Source organism: Doryrhamphus excisus, linkage group LG12 (assembly GCF_037039965.1).
Source record: "Doryrhamphus excisus strain RoL-2023G ecotype Guam linkage group LG12, RoL_Dexc_Guam_v1.1, whole genome shotgun sequence".
NCBI classification, from domain to species: Eukaryota; Metazoa; Chordata; class Actinopteri; order Syngnathiformes; family Syngnathidae; genus Doryrhamphus; species Doryrhamphus excisus.
In genome coordinates, this window is record NC_136368.1 from 4,877,426 (window position 1) to 4,898,811 (window position 21,386).

The following is a 21,386-nucleotide window of genomic DNA, read 5'->3' on the forward strand; positions in this document are numbered from 1 at the left end:
TCAGGCAAAAAAAAAAAAAAAAAAAAAGTGCGGCTGTAGAGGAGCACTTTTTTTTTCAATGTGGAGCTCAACTCTTCCTTGCTCAACCTCGCTCTTCACGCTGTATAATCTTCAGCTCATTAGCATGTAAAAATATAATATCTGTATGAGTCATGATTTACAGTGGAGGTTTAGTTTGGCTGGCCTGTGTCGTTACACAACCAAAACTCCTCTAGATGCTCTACATGGAATAACGACACAATATCGATATCATGAAACCCAAGAACTGGACTACATGGTGCGTATATCGTGTACACCAGTGGCATGAAGCACAGTTGTCTTCGGGCAAGAGGCGGGGTACACCCTGGACTGGTGGCCAGCCAATCACAGGGCACATATAGACAAACAACCATTCACACTCACATTCATACCTATGGACAATTTGGAGTCGCCAATTAACCTAGCATGTTTTTTGGAATGTGGGAGGAAACCGGAGTACCCGGAGAAAACCCACGCATGCTTGAGGAGAACATGCAAATCCCACACAGAGATGGCTGAGGGTGGAATTGAACCCTGGAAAAAGCGGTAGAAAATGAATGAATGAATGAATAATGTCTATATGTGCCCTGTGATTGGGGTGTACCCCGCCTCTCGCCTGAAGACAGCTGGGATAGGCTCCAGCACCCTCGTGACCCCCAAATGTCATTGTGTGCAATACAATGACAATAAAGGCAGAAATAGTAGTCGGAAATTAAGTGTCAATTTAGGTATGTGTTCTGTCCATCCATCCAGTCATCCATTTTCTATGCCACTTATCACAACTTGGGTTGTGGGGGCATGTTGGAGCCTATCCCAGCTGACTTCATGCAAATGGCGGGGTACTCCTTGAAATGGTCGCTAGTCAAATGGACAATTTAGCAGTTCCTACTATGCTCGTTAGGCACGTAAGATACACAGCAGAGCACCGATTCATTGCTCTAATACACCACAATGTCGCAGAAAACAATGCGCATTAATTTGGTGTTAAAAAAATATATGCAACGCTAGCAATACTGATATCCTCACGTTACTCGACCACTTGGTGTCAAGTTCCAGGCAGCTGAACTTTGTGTGGACCCCTTTTTCTTGATGAAGGGAATCAGAGATGGAAGAAACGAGATCACTGAGCATCGATGTTTGCTCATCTCCAAAATACTTTTATATTTCATCCTGCATTTAGCTGAGCTCAGAACGTTTTCTCATATCTCTTTGTGGCCAGGAAATGTAGTTGGATATTATTTTTTGAACAACGACAGAACACGTGGCGTGTGCGCATGCAGCCTGTGTGCGTGCCGTGCATGCAAACGCACCGTTGTGATTCATTTGGTGAATTCAGCCTGCAAATAAGCATGCAGACTGGAAGACGTGTCGGAGATAATAGAACATCTGCAGCCAACGATGGCTTGACAGTGAACATGCATTTGTTTCTCAAATACACACACACACACGTCGTGCACCTTGCATTGTGTATGGACTAAAAAAATGCACAATGTAGCCGTAGTGTCTGAATTGTCAAATGTAAACGCGCTATTTCACACTCAGTACACATAATCATAACAATGTACAGTCAATCAGAGGAATGGCAAACTTCCACCGTCAAGTCAATTTGCCTGGAGGCTTCATTAAAAATAATGAAATAGACAAAAACTAATCAGTGAATTATGCATATACGGTATAATAATCATGCAATTAATGGGCCTTTTTATCTCTTTCTTTTATGAAACTGTCACAGACCCGTTCGCTTTGTGGCTTTCTGATGGATTGTGGACTCATGCTCGTTAATATTTGATTATAGTTCATTGATTTGATTTTTAACAATTGTCTCCTCGTCATTAGTTTCACATGGCTTTGTCAGCCCCGCCTCCTTTTTTATGGGCGAACCAATCAGCACTTTTTGCAGGGTTAAGGTTAAGAGGTATTTTTGACACTCAGCTCGCTCCATTCTCTTCAATTGCTGTTGTTCACACAAGGTTTAATCCCTAAATATGAACAGGTGGAACATGCTAGCCTTTAGCCCGGTCATCAGGCTAACACGTGAGGCCAGATTCACTGTCAAAGCTCGTGCTAATGTAGCCATATAAGCTTTTGCTTCTCACAGCACACAACTGTGGTGCGTTCAAGGACAAAAACTGTAGGAATCTAACAACGGTATGCATTCAGTACAACGCAGTACAGAGTAAACTGGCTAGTTTGTTACATACAATAAGAGACAGTGTACAAATTAACATGGCAACATTTTGACACAAATCAAATAATAATTTTTTTAACAAAAAATGCATCATATAAAAAATAGGTAAACATTTAAACATCAACTAAATTAATATTGGGACAAGACTTAATAATGACGGAATAATGCAAAAATTAGGGGAACATTGTTTGTCAAAAATCCTCCATACATCCATTTTCTATACCGCTTATCCTCCTAGGGTCGCAGGAGTATGCTGGAGCCTATCCCAGCTGACTTTGTAGGGAATAATCAAAAACCAAATCATGTGAAAACTGGGGCAAAATTTGGGTACCAACCTTTACTTAAGTGGGGCAACATTTGGCAACATTCATCAATTCATTCATTTTGTACCGCTTATCCTCACTAGGGTCGCATGAGTATGCTGGAGCCTATCCCAGCTGACTTTGTAGGGAATAATCGAAAACCAAATCATGTGAAAACTGGGGCAAAATTTGGGTACCAACCTTTACTTAAGTGGGGCAACATTTGGCAACGTTCATCAATTCATTCATTTTGTACCAGGTATCCTCACAGGGGTCGCGGGAGTTGCTGGAGCCTATCCCAGCTGACTTCGTAGGGAATAATCAAAGACCAAATCATGTGAAAACTGGGGCAAAATTTGGGTACCAACATTTACTTAAGTGGGGCAGCATTTGGCAACATTCATTGATTCATTCATTTTGTACAGCTTATCCTCACGAGGTGCTGGAGCCTATCCCAGCTGACTTCATAGGGAATAATCAAAAACCAAATCATGTGAAAACTGGGGCAAAATTTGGGTACCGACCTTTACTTAAGTGGGGCAGCATTTGGCAACATTCATTAATTCATTCATTTTGTATCAGTTATCCTCACGAGGGTCGTGAGAGGTGTTGGAGCCTATCCCAGCTGACTTTGTAGGGAATAATCAAAGACCAAATCATGTGAAAACTGGGGCAAAATGTGGGTAATAACATTTACTTAAGTGGGGCAGCATTTGGCAACATTCATTAATTCATTCATTTTGTACAGCTTATCCTCACGAGGTGCTGGAGCCTATCCCAGCTGACTTTGTAGGGAATAATCAAAAACCAAATCATGTGAAAACTGGGGCAAAATTTGGGTACCAACCTTTACTTAAGTGGGGCAACATTTGGCAACATTCATTAATTCATTCATTTTGTAATGCTTATCCTCACGAGGGTCGCGAGAGGTGCTGGAGCCTATCCCAGCTGACTTTGTAGGGAATAATCGAAAATCAAATCATGTGAAAACTGGGGCAAAATTTGGGTACCAACCTTTACTTAAGTGGGGCAGCATTTGGCAACATTTTGATGGAAAGTTTATATCCAAAACCGAATCCTAAGAAAGTTTTTATTGAAAAACAAATCTTTCAAACAGAGCAAACATGTGCAGAATATTTTTGACGAACATTTTTGTGGAAACCCGAATCCTACAAAATGTTTTATAGAAAACCAAGTCATACAAAAAATGTCAAAAACTTGGAGAAAATTTATTTTGAAAACCGAATCATCACATTTTGAGAAAAACTAAAAAAAATTTTTAAAAATCTCACAAAAAAAAAAAAGAATGATGATGTCAAATGACAGATAGAATAGGAGGCTCGTTGCCTGATGCCCTGCACATTAATACCAGTGTGTGCGTGTGAGTCGGTTCATGTGTTCTGCACGTGCATCTTACTTCAAGGTCAACAAAACCAGTTCCCAAAATGGACGTGAACTTTACAGCCATCACTGAAATTATTCCCCCTCAAATGTGATGGCGTCCATCATGTGGCGTTACACGAGGTGACAGACACACATGAAGCCCTTCAAGCACGAGAGCTCAGAAGATAAAACAGACAAGACAGGAAATGACCTTGGAAACGTGACTTCTAGCTCTCCCTTTAAAAACAATGTATCCTATTTCATTTTGTTTTAGTAACAAATAGACAAACACATGCATATCTACACATAATGAGATGGAAATAATACCATGTGGGTATTAATATGCATAAAATCATTCACAGTTATCTGTGAAATAATAAAATTAAAAAAAAGCTTCCTTCTGGAAAGCCCCATCTTGTTATCTGTTTTCAGTCATTACCATAATAATTGGCACTGTATTGCACAGAGTGAGAGGCGAGCAGAGGAAAAAAATAGGATGAGGAGGTTGGGGGTGCTACTACACAGCAACAATGATCAATCACGTGTTGCGTTCAGATACCGTATGCATGGAGAGATGGTCCAGGTTATCCTAATAAGAGTTCAAATGAAGTCTAATAAAGACAGCGTGCTGCAAAGACACATGCAAAATGCAGCAAATGCATTTCCTCATATTCCAACCTTATACTGCAAAAAAAAAATTTTTTTTCATTGTGTTTTCTTTTTCGGTTATAACTTTATTCTTGTAAAATTATTGATGATTTTTTTTTTAGTTTTCTTGTATTGCAGGTCAATAAAAAACCACATTGCAGTCAAATTCATTCAGCAAATAAAGACAGTGTGCTGCAAATGCATTTCCTCATATTCCAACCTTATACTGCTAAAAAAAAAATATTTCTTCATTGTGTTTTCTTTTTCGGTTAAAACTTTATTCTTGTAAAATTACTGCTGATTTTTATTATTGTTTTATTTTTATTTTTTTTAGTTTTCTTGTATTGCAGGCCAATAAAAAACATTCATGGGATGAATTGTGGACACCAAATTGCAGTCAAATTCATTCAGCAAATAAAGACAGCGTGCTGCAAAGACGCATGCAAAATGCAGCAAATGCAAAAAAAAAAAATCTTCATTGTGTTTTCTTTTTTGGTTATAACTTTATTTTTGTAAAATTACTGCTGATTTTTATTTTTTTTTTAATATTTTTTTGTAGTTTTCTTGTATTGCAGGCCAATAAAAAAACATTCAAGGGATGAATTGTGGACACCACATTGCAGTCAAATTCATTCAGCAAATAAAGACAGTGTGCTGCAAATGCATTTCCTCATATTCCAACCTTATACTGCTAAAAAAAAAAAAAAAAAAATTTTTCATTGTGTTTTCTTTTTCGGTTAAAACTTTATTCTTGTAAAATTACTGCTGATTTTTATTATTGTTTTATTATTATTTTTTTGTAGTTTTCTTGTATTGCAGGCCAATAAAAAAACATTCATGAGATGAATTGTGGACACCAAATTGCAGTCAAATTCATTCAGCAAATAAAGACAGCGTGCTGCAAAGACGCATGCAAAATGCAGCAAATGCAAAAAAAAAAATCTTCATTGTGTTTTCTTTTTTGGTTATAACTTTATTTTTGTAAAATTACTGCTGATTTTTATTTTTTTTTAATATTTTTTTGTAGTTTTCTTGTATTGCAGGCCAATAAAAAAAATTCATGGCTTTTTTTCTTTTTTTTAATTTTTATAAATTCATTCAGCAAAGCAAAACATAATGTGCCAATTCAGCAATTTTACCTGAAGAAAATGGTCCAGTGACTTCTGTGACTTCTAGTCATATCATTATAGTTCACATTGATTTTGATGCATTATTATTTTTGAGGCTCCAGCATATTGAGAATAAAGCATCATAGAAAAAGGATGGCTGGCTACTTGAACAAGTTATTTTTTTTCCGCAACAACTTCAAACAGAATCAAGGACATTAAAGTTTTATAGGATTAGCATTCAAACTGACCTATTTACAGTTTAAAGTGTATAGACTGAATGACACAAAGCATTCATTTGACCCCCGGCTGTATTTGTGTGTGATATCAGTCATTCCAAACTACTGTGGGTCTTGATAAGCAATAAGAGCGATAAGACCCAAACAAAGCTAGTATTATTACTGGCAGGTACTCAGGAGGATTGCTTCACTTTCCCTGGCGGATACGATTTCAGACCCCTTTGTTAAAGGAACAAAAGGTGAACACTTGACTGGACCTGAGGGACTTCACTCAACATTAATCACACCGACTGCAGCAAGCCTCTCGTCCCATTAACACCAACTATTACAGGCTCCCCACGGAGATCGGCCCACGCGGAGTTATCAGCAGGGGCCTCCATGGCTGAGTGGCAGGTGTGCTATCTGACATTGATTCTGTAGCAGGAAGGAGACTGCTAATGCGGGGTTGGTCGTTTCACCGTGCAGCAGGGAAGTCACCCACGTTTTTTTTTTTTTTCGTCTGCAATCACGGTACTGTAATGGTGACGCGTGCATGACGTCCATTCCTGATTTACTTAGTCTTTTTCATGTTTTTAGACGCTGAAAGGGATTTTGTGAATTTAAATTTAAGAAAAAGGAAGTGGGGGAACAAGGACAAAGCGAAAAACCTACCACTTCCACACAGAATAGGAGGAGACCTTGTTTTCACTATCATGTTGGACATGCCAAAAGCTGACTTCATGTGGTTTTAAGGTAACATAATGTAAAGTAATGCCACTCAGGGCCGAATGGTTAGCACGCAGGCCGCACAGTTCGGAGACCAGGGTTCAATTCCACTCTCGGCCATCTCTGTGTGGGATTTGCATGTTCTCCTCATGCATGCGTGGGTTTTCTCCGGGTACTCCGGTTTCCTCCCACATTCCAAAAACATGCTAGGTTAATTGGCGACTCCAAATTGTCCATAGGTATGAATGTGAGTGTGAATGGTTGTTTGTCTATATGTGCCCTGTGATTGGTTGGCGACCAGTCCAGGGTCCAGTCCAGCACCCCCTCCCCGACCCTTGTGAGGAAAAAGTGGTAGAATGAATGAATTCTACCGCGAGGGCCATATAAACAATGAAAGGATACACGGGCCACTTTCATATTCTTTTGATATGTACATATGCATATCTGCATATTCTTAGCATATGCTAACAAGTTATATACATTTCAAGAAAAAAACATCTCAGCTTTGTGATATTCAGTAGGTGAAAACATCTATTGTTAATATCCACTATATAATATTGAATAATTCTCCTTAAATAATCTTTGGAAAGGTTGTTCTTCTAATATTATGTTTTTATTATATATATTTTTTATTATAATTTTATTATTACTTTTTCCTCTTTAATATTTTGACTTTATTCTTGTAAAATGTTTTTTTTGTTTACCACTGTTTCAATTTTCTTTTTGTAAATGTTTTGACTTTCACATACCATTATACAGTGAAGAAAATAAGTATTTGAACACCCTGCTATTTTGCTATTTCTCCCACTTAGAAATCATGGAGGGGTCTGAAATTTTCATCGTAGGTGCATGTCCACTGTGAGAGAGATAAACTAAAAAGAAAAATCCAGAAATCACAATGCATGATTTTTTAACAATTTATTTGTGTGATACAGCTGCTAATAAGTATTTGAACACCTGAGAAAATGAATGTTAATATTTGGTACAGTAGCCTTTGTTTGCTATTACAGAGGTCAAACGTTTCCTGTAGTTTTTCACCAGGTTTGCACACACTGCAGGAGGGATCTTGGCCCACTCCTCCACACAGATCTTCTCTAGATCAGTCAGGTTTCTGGGCTGTCGCTGAGAAACACGGAGTTTGAGCTCCCTCCAAAGATTTTCGATTGGGTTCAGGTCTGGAGACTGGCTGGGCCATGCTAGAACCTTGATATGCTTCTTACGGAGCCACTCCTTGGTTTTCCTGGCTGTGTGCTTCGGGTCGTTGTCGTGTTGGAAGACCCAGCCACGACCCATCTTCAATGCTCTGACAGAGGGAAGGAGGTTGTTCCCCAAAATCTCACAATACACGGCCCCAGTCATCCTCTCTTTAATGCAGTGCACTCGTCCTGTCCCATGTGCAGAAAAACACCCCCAAAGCATGATGCTACCACCCCCATGCTTCACAGTAGGGATGGTGTTCTTCGGATTGTACTCTTCATTCTTCTTCCTCCAAACACGCTTATTGGAATTATGACCAAAAAGTTCTATTTTGGTCTCATCTGACCATAAAACTTTCTCCCATGACTCCTCTGTATCATCCAAATGGTCATATGCAAACTTAAGACGGGCCTTGACATGTGCTGGTTTAAGCAGGGGAACCTTTCGTGCCATGCATGATTTCACATCATGACGTCTTAGTGTATTACCTACAGTAACCTTGGAAACGGTGGTCCCAGCTCTTTTCAGGTCATTGACCAAGTCCTGTCGTGTAGTTCTGGGCTGATTCCTCACCTTTCTTAGAATCATTGAGACCCCACGAGGTGATATCTTGCATGGGGCTCCACTCCGATTGAGATTGACCGTCATGTTTAGCTTCTTCCATTTTCTAATGATAGCTCCAACAGTGGACCTTTTTTCACCAAGCTGCTTGGTAATTGCTCCGTAGCCCTTTCCAGCCTTGTGGAGGTGTACAATTTTGTCTCTGGTGTCTTTGGACAGCTCTTTGGTCTTCGCCATGTTACAAGTTAAAGTCTTACTGATTGTATGGGGTGGACAGGTGTCTTTATGCAGCTAACGACCTCAAACAGGTGCATCTGATTCAGGATGATACATGGAGTGCAGGTGGACTTCTAATGGGCAGACTAACAGGTCTTTCAGGGTCAGAATTCTAGATGATACACAGGTGTTCAAATACTTATTTGCAGCTGTATCACACAAATAAATTGTTAAAAAATCATGCATTGTGATTTCTGGATTTTTCTTTTTAGTTTATCTCTCTCACAGTGGACATGCACCTACGATGAAAATTTCAGACCCCTCCATGATTTCTAAGTGGGAGAAATAGCAAAATAGCAGGGTGTTCAAATACTTATTTTCTTCACTGTACATTTTCCACACCCCTTTTTCATTTATTGGTTTATTAATTTTTTTAAATAACAACTAATTTCTCTTCTAATATTATGTTTTTATTATATAATTTTCAATTATAATTTTATTATTACTTTTTCCTCCTTAATATTTTGACTTTATTCTTGTAAAGTGACAGTGTTTTTTTTGTTTACCACTCTTTTAACTTTCTTTTTGTAAATGTTTTGACTTTCTCATACCATTATAATTTTTCCACACCCTTTTTTCAATTATTGGTTTATTAATTTTTTTTAAATAACAACAATTTTCTCTAATATTTCAACCTTATACTGCTAAAAAAAAATTGTGTGTGTTTTATTTCGGTTATATATTGTATTGCAGGCCAATAAAAAAACATTAATGGGATGAATTGTGGACACCACATTGCAGTCAAATTAATTCAGCAAAGCATAACATAATGTGCCAATTCAGCAATTTTTCCTGAAGAAAATATAAGAAGAAATATTAATCTTATAATATTTTCATCCATCCGGGTCTTGGTCATTAGGGCAGCAGTCTCAGTAGAGATGTCCAACTGAACTCCTCACCAGGGAGGCGTCCAGGAGGCATCTGGACTAGATACCGGAGCCACCATCTGTCGATGTGAAGGAGCAGCGATTCTACCCTGAGCTCCTCGCCATAGGATGACCGACCCCCCCACCCCCCCTCCCCCCATCATGTCAGTGTGTGTTCAAGCCCACGTGTGCTAAAAATGAAATGAAGTCAGTCAAAGGTGCTTATATTATACTCGTCTGCCTTGAGAGAGCTCCTCACGCAAAGAGTCATCGTAACGCTGCAGGGGCTCAACAAACACTCAAATCAACATCAATTTTGTTGTTGGCACTCTTAAAAGCCTCTCTGCTAAGGTTAAGCCGCCCCCACCTGCCTTCTCCAACTGCCTGGCATTGGGTAGACTCTGAAGTTTTTGAGTTGAGTGAGCGGGGCCCTCATAGGTCCGCATAGGTCATGTATTTATGTTCAAAGTTACACCAAAGATTTTAGATTTTTTAAGATATATTACCTAAAGGGCTGCACGGTGGTCGAGTGGTTACCTCACAGCAAGGAGCCCTGTGTTCAACCCTACCCTCGGCCATCTCTGTGTGGAGTTTGCATGTTCTCCCCGTGGTGTGATGTTGGTTATGGGTGCCGGTGGGTTTTCGCCCTGGGCTTTTTGTTGTTCCTGGCCAGTACGGGGATCGAACCCGTGACCTTGGCGTTATTAGCACCACGCTCTAACCAGCTGAGCTAACCGGCCACAGGACACCGTTGTATAAAATGTTTCCAGCTCAAAATGATCGTCAAATAGTCAAAGAAAATAAAAACAGTAGCCAGTACTGGGGGTTGAACCCGTGACCTGGGTGTGACCAACTGTGACCAACGCGCTCCTCATAGGGCAACTGTGTCTCATGACACGGTATGGTTTATATGTTCAAAGTTACTCCAAAGATTTTATATTTTCTAAGATATATTACCTAAAGGGCTGCACGGCGGTCAAGTGGTTAGCGCGCAGACCTCACAACTAGAAGGCCTGATTTCAATAACACTCTCGGCCATCTCTGTGTGGAGTTTGCATGTTCTCCCTGTGCTTTTCTCCGGGTATTCCGGTTTCCTCCCCCATTCCAAAAACATACTAGGTTAATTAGCGACTCCAAATTGTCCATAGGTATGAATGTGAGTGTGAATGGTTGTTTGTCTATATGTGCCCTGTGATTGGCTGGCCACCAGTCCAGGGTGTACCCCGCCTCTCGCCCGAAGACAGCTGGGATAGACTCCAGCACCCCTGCGACCCTCGTGAGGAAAAAGCGGTAGAAAATGAATGAATGAATGTAAAGTAATCAAAGCCAAAAACCTACCACTTCCACACAGAATAGGAGGAGACCTGGCTGGTCACCAGTTCAGGGTGTAACCTGCCTCTCGCCCGAAGATAGCTGGGATAGACTCCAGCACCCCTGCGACCCTCGCGAGGAAAAAGCGGTAGAAAATGAATGAATGAATGTAAAGTAATCAAAGCCAAAAACCTACCACTTCCACACAGAATAGGAGGAGACCTGGCTGGCCACCAGTCCAGGGTGTACCCTACCTCTCGCCCGAAGATAGATAGTTAGCCAAAATTTTTCCACTGCACTGTACGAGACTCATTGCAAGTTATCACAAATGCTTGATTGCAGTTGTTACTGCTAAGGGCGGCCCAATCACTTTTTTTCACACAGGTCCATGTAGGTTTTCTCTCTTAATAATACAATAATAAAACTGCATTTTGTGTTTAGTTGTGCTGTCCTTGACTAATATTCAAATTGTGCATGCAAAAAAACATGCAAAAACAAAACCATAAAGGGGCAAACACTTTTTCCCACCATTGTGTATAGTCGGTAAATACATAGTAGGTCTTCTCCACAGAGGTACAATCTGTGTTGTTTGATGCAAATCAACATAAAGCAATCAAATCCAGTCGGCATAGGTCACCAGCACTCATCATCCACCCGACAGCCGCTTCATGTTTGGAGTCATCAGGCTGATAATGACTCAAATATTGTATGCTTTATGTCTGCAACCTCCTTCTCACTTTGGACAAACACGTTCTAGAGGTGTTGATGACTTAAGAGATAAAAGATTGATGAGTGTTATCCGTGATATTCCATTTGCACGCATCTACTTTCACCCCCCCCACCCCCCACCATCCACCGTCCTCAGGTCATTACAGGATGATACTTGGCTGCTATGCTAATTTCGTGCAGATTTATTCTGATTTGTGATTAGGAGCTTACAGTCATACGACTCACATCTTCTTTCCTCCTCAATGCCTCCATTTAACATGACCTTCCCAAGGCTCTGTCAAGCCGACATGTCTCATTACTGCGCTATGGGCCGCTTTCACACACACACACACACACACACACACACACACACACACAGGACGGGAAAGCTGCACAAGAAGATGAAATATCTGAAGAAAAAAAAAACAGCACTACTGCTGTACATAATTGACTGCCGGAAAATACACACAGGAAGTCAAAAACACACATACACACACATACACCAAAAGTCAGGAACAAATAAACAGAGGGAAAGTTTCACATTTGTTTGCTGCCTTAAATTTGACACTTCAAAAAAATTGATAAAAACAATAGATGTTGTGGGGGTGCTGGAGCCTATCCCAGCTGTCTTTGGGCAACACCCTGGACTGGTCGGCAGCCAATCACAGGGCACATATGGACAAACTCCACACATAAGGATGGCCAAGGGTGGAATCGAACTTGGGTCTCCTAGCTGTGTGGCCTGCGCGCTAACCATTTGGCCCTGAGTGGCATTACTTTACATTATGTTACCTTAAAACCGCATGTAGTCAGCCATGGCATGTCTAACATGATAGTGAAAACAAGGTCTCCTCCTATTCTGTGTGGAAGTGGTAGTTTTTTGGCTTTGATTACTTTACATTCATTAATTCATTCATTCATTTTCTACCGCTTTTTCCTCATGAGGGTCGCAGCGGTGCTGGAGCCTATCCCAGCTGTCTTCGGGCGAGAGGCGGGGTACACCCTGGACTGGTCGCCAGCCAATCACAGGGCACATATAGACAAACAACCATTCACACTCACATTCATACCTATGGACAATTTGGAGTCGCCAATTAACCTAGCATGTTTTTGGAATGTGGGAGGAAACCAGAGTACCCGGAGAAAACCCACGCATGCACGGGGAGAACATGCAAACTCCACACAGAGATGGCTGAGGGTGGAATCAAACTCGGGTCTCCTTGCTGTGTGGCCTGCGCGCTAACCATTTGGCCCTGAGAGGCATTACTTTACATTATGTTACCTTAAAACTGCATGGAGTCGGCCATGGCATGTGCAACATGATAGTGAAAACAAGGTCTCCTCCTATTCTGTGTGGAAGTGGTAGGTTCCCCCACTCTGTTTGGAACCTTTTTCTTAAATTTAGTAACCCTAACCCTAAAACTAGTGAGCTTGTTCTCTTGGTGCATAACAATTGCACAATGTGGTATGAACAAAGAACAATAGTAGGTGACTATAGGGGTGCTATTTCATTTCTTAGAGCTCTGCAATAATGCTGGAAGGCATATTTAGAAGGTGGTAAACATGTTTTTATGACTTATTATCTCATTATGTTTACTATATTGGGTAATAAGAGTGTAAATGTGACTCTGGGGGTGTTATTTCATGTATAGAGGGCTCTAATGGTAACAGTCTCATTTAGAAAGTCATTTGACATTCGGGGCTGCAAGTGGTTAGCACGCAGGCCCATGTCGATTCCCCCGCTTGGCCATATCAATGGTTTTCATCAGTAGTGTGTGGAAAAAACATCCACAGCAAAGCACTCTCTGCTTTGATACAAGTCTCATTTTTCCAATGTGTGTTCGCCTCCTCTTCTACACACTCTTGACCCTTCAGTCTGATTCCCGTAGGCAGAATCCCGACGCTTCCTTGAACACACCATTACATATATATATATATATATGTTTGAGTTCCAGTGCAGGTGTTGTAGATGCCAGTGTTTGTGCACTGACCTTATTGAAATCAGACTAATGTTGCATGCTGATTCTTGGGGCCGATACTGAATCATCATTTTAGTGGGGGCCCCCGTGCTAACCCGTGTGGGCCCCTGGGGTTACCGGAAGCAAAACAAGTTGAGTCAAATGAACGTGTGTGATAAATGAGGCGTAATTGAAGAGGGAAATAAACATAGATAGTGTTGCAAAAGTTGTAGCGTCAAGAACTGTAGCACTGGTCCGGAACAAAAGAGTTGATTTATAAAAAGTGTCCACAACGGAAAAAACCAAGCGGTGGAAACCAAAACCACAGTGGCAAAAACAAAAAGGCTAGTACTCACAATATAAAGACTAAAAGCCAGAAAGAGAGAGAGAGAGAGTTAACAAGGGAATCGTGCAGAAGACGAGCAGCCGACAGCGACTTGAGGAAGCTTCAGGGACAATCTGGCGATTAGCACAGCTGTGAGCGGGGTTTAAGTAGTCAAACGGGATGATTGGATACAGGTGTGTGCAGGAGTGGCACACCTGCTGCTGGACAGGATGCACTGCAAAGAAAAAGCAGCAGGGGGCAGCAGCAGAGCGACAAGACACAATCATGTAGTCCAGGGGTCTCAAACTCAATTTACCTGGAGGCCACTGGAGCTAGGGTTTATTAAAAATGCATTTATTAAAAACAGAAAAATATACAAATTTTTTCAGTGCTTTGGTTCCGATTTTCTACAATAAAAGCTCTGAATGAAAAATAAATAAACAAATCAAGAATAAAGAAAATCAATCAATCAGTAATAAATAAATATAATAATAATAATAAAACAGCAAATAATAAAAACTTAAGAAACCACATATAGTTGGTGAGTAGACAAATTATTTTTTTCAGATTAAAATGAACAAAGCATTATTAGAGCCCTGTAGACATGACAAAACACGACTATAGTCACATTTATACTTTTTTTAAATTTACAACATATTGCGCAACTGCAGGGTCTTGAGACACATGCTAACTCACAAACTAGAGAGCTAGCGACCTAAACGGTAACCTTCAAGTTATTTCCTTTAAACTTAAATAGCCAAAAACTTACCACTTCCACACGGATAGGGAGAATAACTATTAACAGTTATTTAACCTATAACATGAACATTGATCAAACTTATTAATTTTTTCTGGGGACATGATACCATACAGCATCCATATCAAACTTGCGCAGGGGGTCGCACTAACATTAAACTTTCATATCAAGGCGGGGGCCTCAAACTAGTGTCCTGCGGGCCACATTTGGCCCGCGGGCCGCGTGTTTGAGACCCCTGATGAAAGTACACAGTCTCTATAGCAGTTAGGAGTGTTTTAATTTATTCCACCCACGGCCAGCACTCCACTTTGATTGGTCTTAGTGCTTCCTAAGTATGAACCATATAAGGAAGTCCGCTCTTTGTGACATCACAAAAGGGCAGTTTTGCCACGCCTTTTGAAACCGAGCATTTTGAACCATCCCAAACTTCTTTCAAGGCTCACTTCCAGCTAAGTAAACCTCATTATCTGAAACTTTGGCATCATTTAACACGAAAATACAACATTTTAACAACATTTATAGGTCAGAATTTTCAATATTTTTGAACACAGAATCAAAAAAAGTGTGCAGGGATCCACTGTTCTTCTTTTCAAACTGGTATGAACTAACTGATATTAGTGTCACTCATTTGTCCTCCCAGTGAGTTACCTCTCTTTTTGTGACACTATCATACAATGGCTGTATTGACCACATCTCCAAGGACACCAAAGGCACCGCGCAATAAAACAAATGGTTGTTTCCCGGAGAACTCTCTTAGACCTGAAAAACTCGTCTCACCTGAGATCACCCGCTATCTCACACTCTCATCCCTCCTCCTCATCCTCCTTCCACTCGGTAATCTCATCTATCTCTCTGTGTCTAATCTCCCGCTCCTCAAGATGGAGGAGGCAAATTAAAGTCAAATAACGTTCAGGTGTCTGCGGCTCCCCAACGTAATCCTAATCACACACTGTCCTTTGCACGTTGGATAAGCTGCATTTCAAGTCTAAGACTCTGTCTTTTCTAAGTAGACATATGCATATACAGTATGTATATATTATACTGTATATATAAATATACTGTGAGTTATATCTGCAATAAATGAAAAGTAAGGGTGTGCACTATACCCTCTTTCAATTCACCCGTTTATTTGTTACCTTTTTTTCTCAGCCTCAAACAGATCAAACACATCAGGGTGCTGGACAGGTGGAACCACACAGTAATTTGATTGGTCGCTTGTCCAAGGTCTCTTGAGTCTTCTCATCAGCATTGATGTCAGATGGTAGCATGGGAGAAAAAAATTGCCATCTGTCGTATTAACAGGTTGCTTATTATTCAGCCAGGGGTGTTAAATTACCAAAGCCTGCCGTTGCGGGTCATTTTGTGTGAAGTGTTGGCGACACAATCAAGGGTAGCTGCTGGAGTCACTTTCGTAATCCAACCCCGGTTTTATCTTCAAAGGTGAATGGTCTCGGCTTGGATCATTTTCTGAAGATTCAAACTCCAAAGAAAGCAGCTTATTAGGAAAGACACCGTCCACCATGTTGAGACAAATTGTTTGTTTCTTTGCACGAATCTGAATTTTCCTGACTTCAGGTGTATTAGGGGCATTTGGGTCTGATATATACATTTACATCAGGGGTCTCAAACTCAATTTACCTGGGGGCCACTGGAGCTAGGGTCTGGGCAAGACTGGGCCGCATCAGGTTTTCCAAAAAAAAAACAAAAAACAAACGCATTTATTAAAAACAGAAAAATATACAAAATTTTTCAGTGCTTTGGTTCTGATTTTCTACAAGAAAAGCTCTGATAAAACATTCCACTGTTCTCAAATATCTTAATTTTTATTTTTCTACACAAAATAAGATGAAAAATAAATAAACAAATCAACAATAAAAAAAATCAATCAATCAGTAATAAATAAATAAATATAATAATAATAATAAAACAGCAAATAATAAAAACTTAAGAAACCACATATAGTTGGTGAGTAGACAAATTATTTTTTTCAGATTAAAATGAACAAAGCATTATTAGAGCCCTGTAGACATGACAAAACACGACTATAGTCACATTTATACTTTTTTTATTTACAACATATTGCGCAACTGCAGGGTCTTGAGACACATGCTAACTCGCAAACTAGAGCGCTAGCGACCTAAACGGTAGCCTTCAAGTTATTTCCTTTAAACTTAAATAGCCAAAAACTTACCACTTCCACATGGATCGGGAGGATAACTATTAACAGTTATTTAACCTTTAACATGAACATTAATCAAACGTAATAATTTTTTCTGGGTACATGATACCATACAGCATCTATATCAAACTTGCGCGGGCCGCACTAACATTAAACTTTCTTATCATGGCGGGGGCCTCAAACTAGTGCCGCATGTTTGAGAACCCTGATTTACATGAATGGTAATAAAACTACCCGGAGCAAATTGGATTTCTTTGGGAAGTCGTATGAAGCGTGAAGGTCAACCTAAATGACTGACGCTCTCACTGATTGGTTCAGTTGGTGATTGATTGCACATCATCATCACTGCAGTCAAATAAAAAGGACTGCCATAAACGCAGGGGATTGTGACCTAAGGAACATTCCATAGATCCTTCTCCTTACAAGGATTCGATTTGAGCATCACCGATTTATTCATTCATTCATTCATTCAGCTGTCTTCGGACGAGAGGCGGGGTACACCCTGGACTGGTGGCCAGCCAATCACAGGGCACATATAGACAAACAACCATTCACACTCACATTCATACTTATGGACAATTTGGAGTCGCCAATTAACCTAGCATGTTTTTGGAATGTGGGAGGAAACCGGAGTACCCGGAGAAAAACCCACACATGCACGGGGAGAACATGCAAACTCCACACAGAGATGGCCGAGGAACCCTGGTCTCCTAGCTGTGAGGTCTGCGTGCTAACCACTCGACCACCGTGCCGCCTCACCGATTTTGCGGTAAATTGGTCCCAGACCCGACTGTGATAAGTGAATTTCCGCCAAGTAGGATTTTTTAAATTTGAAATTGAATTCATTTTCGACAATTCTATTTGATTTCTTTGGAAAATTTTAAATTGAATATTTTCATTTTCGACAATTCTATTTGATTTCTTTTGAAAATTTGAAATTGAATATTTTCATTTTTGATAATTCTATTTGATTTCTTTTGAAAATTTGAAATTGAATATTTTCATTTTCGACGATTCTATTTGATTTCTTTGGAAAATTTGAAATTTAATATTTTAATTTTCGACAATTCTATTTGAATTCTTTGGAAAATTTGAAATTGAATATTTTCATTTTTGATAATTCTATTTTATTTCTTTTGAAAATTTGAAATTGAATATTTTCTTTTTTGACAATTCTATTTGAATTCTTTGGAAAATTTGAAATTGAATATTTTCATTTTTGATAATTCTATTTGATTTCTTTTGAAAATTTGAAATTAATATTTTCATTTTTGGCAATTCTATTTGATTTCTTTTGAAAATTTGAAATTGAATATTTTAATTTTGGACAATTCTATTTGAATTCTTTGCAAAATTTGAAATTGAATATTTTCATTTTCAATAATTCTATTTGATTTTTTTTTAAATTTAATATTTTCATTTTTCGACAATTGTATTTGATTTCTTTTGAAAATTTGAAATTGAATATTTTCATTTTTCGACAATTGTATTTGATTTCTTTTGAAAATTTGAAATTGAATATTTAAATTTTTCAACAATTGTATTTGATTTCTTCTGAAAATTTGAAATTGAATATTTTCATTTTCGACTATTCTATTTGTTTTCTTTTGAAAATTCAGAGGTATATAATTACAGATGGAGGCGGGGTTCCATATAAATCTCTGAGAGGGCCCCACAGCGAGTAAGGCCGGTTCTGCGTCATCTAATGGGAAAAATTGATTCTCATGTGATTATTCCTCTACTCTACTATTTATTGATGGAGCCAGCAAACGGCCAACAGCAATCACTTTCTTCTCTGTGCCATTTCGGCTAAATGTATCTTAGCCCTAAGAGAGACTGGACCGACATCGATCGGCTCAAACGTCGGGATTGACATCACACAACTAGATTATCCAAAATGCCACCCCGGCGCTCTAATGACGCCTGCAAGACACAGGCAGGATGCTTTATAATGTTAATGCTCATTTACTGCCCTTTGACTCACCAGTTTCTGTTTGGAAATTGCACGTAGTTCCAGGATGAGTCAAATGGCGTCTTGTGCAGGGAGCCTGGCAGCGGCAGCGGCAGCGGCAGCGGCTTCAGTTGAGTTGCATTTGAAAAATGGCCCCAAAAAGCAGTCCAGGACGGAAGTACATGAAATTTCATTTTTTCCTTTCCACCGGTTCAAGAGGATATTGTCAGGAAGGGAATGTCCAGCAGCAAAAATACACGCAGTTACAGAGATATACGCTTAAAAGGAAGTAATGGCGTACTGAGGAGTACTGGCAGTGATGTATGGTTGTATAAATGGTATGGTTGGAGACAAAGCATCACTGAAGAAGGCTATGAATCCAGTACTGTGAGGGGGATCAGTCAAGACTACAGACAGGCATAATATTATGGCATTATATCTCATAAGTGACAATGTGAAGAAGAAGAATATTGAGTATTGAAAAATATTGATTACTGAAAAACAAAATGGAAACAGACAGGAACAATGTAGGTACATGCCATACACCATACACCTTTCTTTTATCTGCACCATGTAAAAACCCTGGATGACACATTTCATGCAACATAGGTTATGTACCATGCACTATTCATTAATATATTACATACAGTATGTATAATTCAGCATTCACAATGTACCATGTACCATACAAGATGTGCCACATAACCATGTACCATAGTCCTATACATAACATGTCCCATGTATACCATGTAGCATACACTGCATACCGTGTTTCATACACTATGTACTACGTACCACACACTACATAGCATGTACGTACCACACACTTTGTATCATGTACCATACACTACATGGTCCCATTCATAACATGTCCCATGTATTCCATGTAGCATACACTACATACCGTGTTTCATACACTATGTACTACGTACCACACACTACATAGCATGTACCACACACTACGTGCCATGTACCATACACTACGTGGTCTCATATGTAACATGGCTCCAGCATACCATGTAGCATACACAATGTACTACATCCCATTCACTACATAGCATGTACCACCCACTATGTACCATATGTATCACCATAAACTTCACACCATGTCACTAACCTACCATGTACCACACACTATGTGCTATGTACCGTACATTGCATAGCATGTACCATACACTATGTACCATGTACCAGACACTACATAGAATGTACCATGCACTATGTACCATGTACCATACACTATTTACCACGTCCCATTCACTACATAGCATGTACCACCCACTATGTACCATCTACCATACACTACATAGAATGTACCACACACTATGTACCATGTACCATACACGACATAGAATGTACCACACACTATGTACCATGTACCATACACAACCTAGAATGTACCACACACTATGTACCATGTACCATACACTACATAGCATGTACCACACACTATGTACCAAGTACCATACACTATTTACCACGTCCCATTCACTACATAGCATGTACCACCCACTACGTACTATGTACCACACACAACATAGAATGTACCACACAGTATGTACCATGTACCATATACTACATAGCATGTACCACACACTAGTAGGTACCATGTATCATACACTACATAGCATGTACCACACACTATGTACCATCTACCATACACTACATAGAATGTACCACACACTATGTACCATGTACCATACACGACATAGAATGTACCACACACTATGTACCATGTACCATACACAACCTAGAATGTACCACACACTATGTACCATGTACCATACACTACATAGCATGTACCACACACTATGTACCAAGTACCATACACTACATAGCATGTACCACACACTATGTACCATGTACCATACACGATATAGCATGTACCACACACTATGTACCATGTACCATACACTACATAGCATGTACCACACACTACGTACCATGTACCATACACTACGTATCATGTACCATACACGACATAGCATGTACCACACACCGTGTGCCATGTACCATACACTACATAGCATGTACCACACACTATGTACAATGTACCATCCACGATATAGCATGTACCACACACTATGTACCATGTACCATACACGATATAGCATGTACCACACACTATGTACCATGTACCATCCATGATATAGCATGTACCACACACTATGTACCATGTACCATCCACGATATAGCATGTACCATACACTACATAGCATGTACCACACACTATGTACCATGTACCATCCACGATATAGCATGTACCACACACTATGTACCATGTACCATACACGATATAGCATGTACCACACACTATGTACCATGTATCATCCATGATATAGCATGTACCACACACTATGTACCATGTACCATATGTATAGCATATACTGTACCATCATCCATGTTGACATGTTTGTTTTTGTTAAATGTGCGGCCGCTCATGAATGTATTTATTTGCTTCCCTGCATACATGTGATGACTTCCAGATGTACGAGAGGAGCAGAGGAGCAGATAGTCCATCAGTGAAGGTCTGACCATCATCACCGTAGCGAGGCTGGAAACAAATATTGTTTTTAGACGAGACGGATTGGCAGTTGGGAAACGACCCGGGCCTGCAATGCCTGCCGCATGGACTTTCAAGGACACTGAAGGCCAAAGTGTTTTCCCTCCTGGAAAAGACGAGAGAGGAGGAAGGAGGGATAAGTCTG

The 21,386-nt window shown here is 39.8% G+C and overlaps 1 protein-coding gene and 1 non-coding gene across 2 annotated transcripts in view; both read right to left on the reverse strand.

Annotated features, from left to right (window-relative positions):
• The window catches only part of LOC131135892 (polyprenol dehydrogenase-like), a 77,668-nt gene that overhangs the window by 15,148 nt on the left and 41,134 nt on the right, over nt 1-21,386 (reverse strand). Inside the window, exon 9 of the mRNA XM_078795382.1 lies at nt 21,149-21,347. Coding sequence (XP_078651508.1) covers nt 21,149-21,347 — 199 coding nt within the window. The remainder of the gene's footprint in view (nt 1-21,148; nt 21,348-21,386) is intronic.
• On the reverse strand, nt 10,156-10,229 carry trnai-aau (transfer RNA isoleucine (anticodon AAU)). Its single transcript has one exon. It is a non-coding gene; the product is annotated as a tRNA-Ile (tRNA).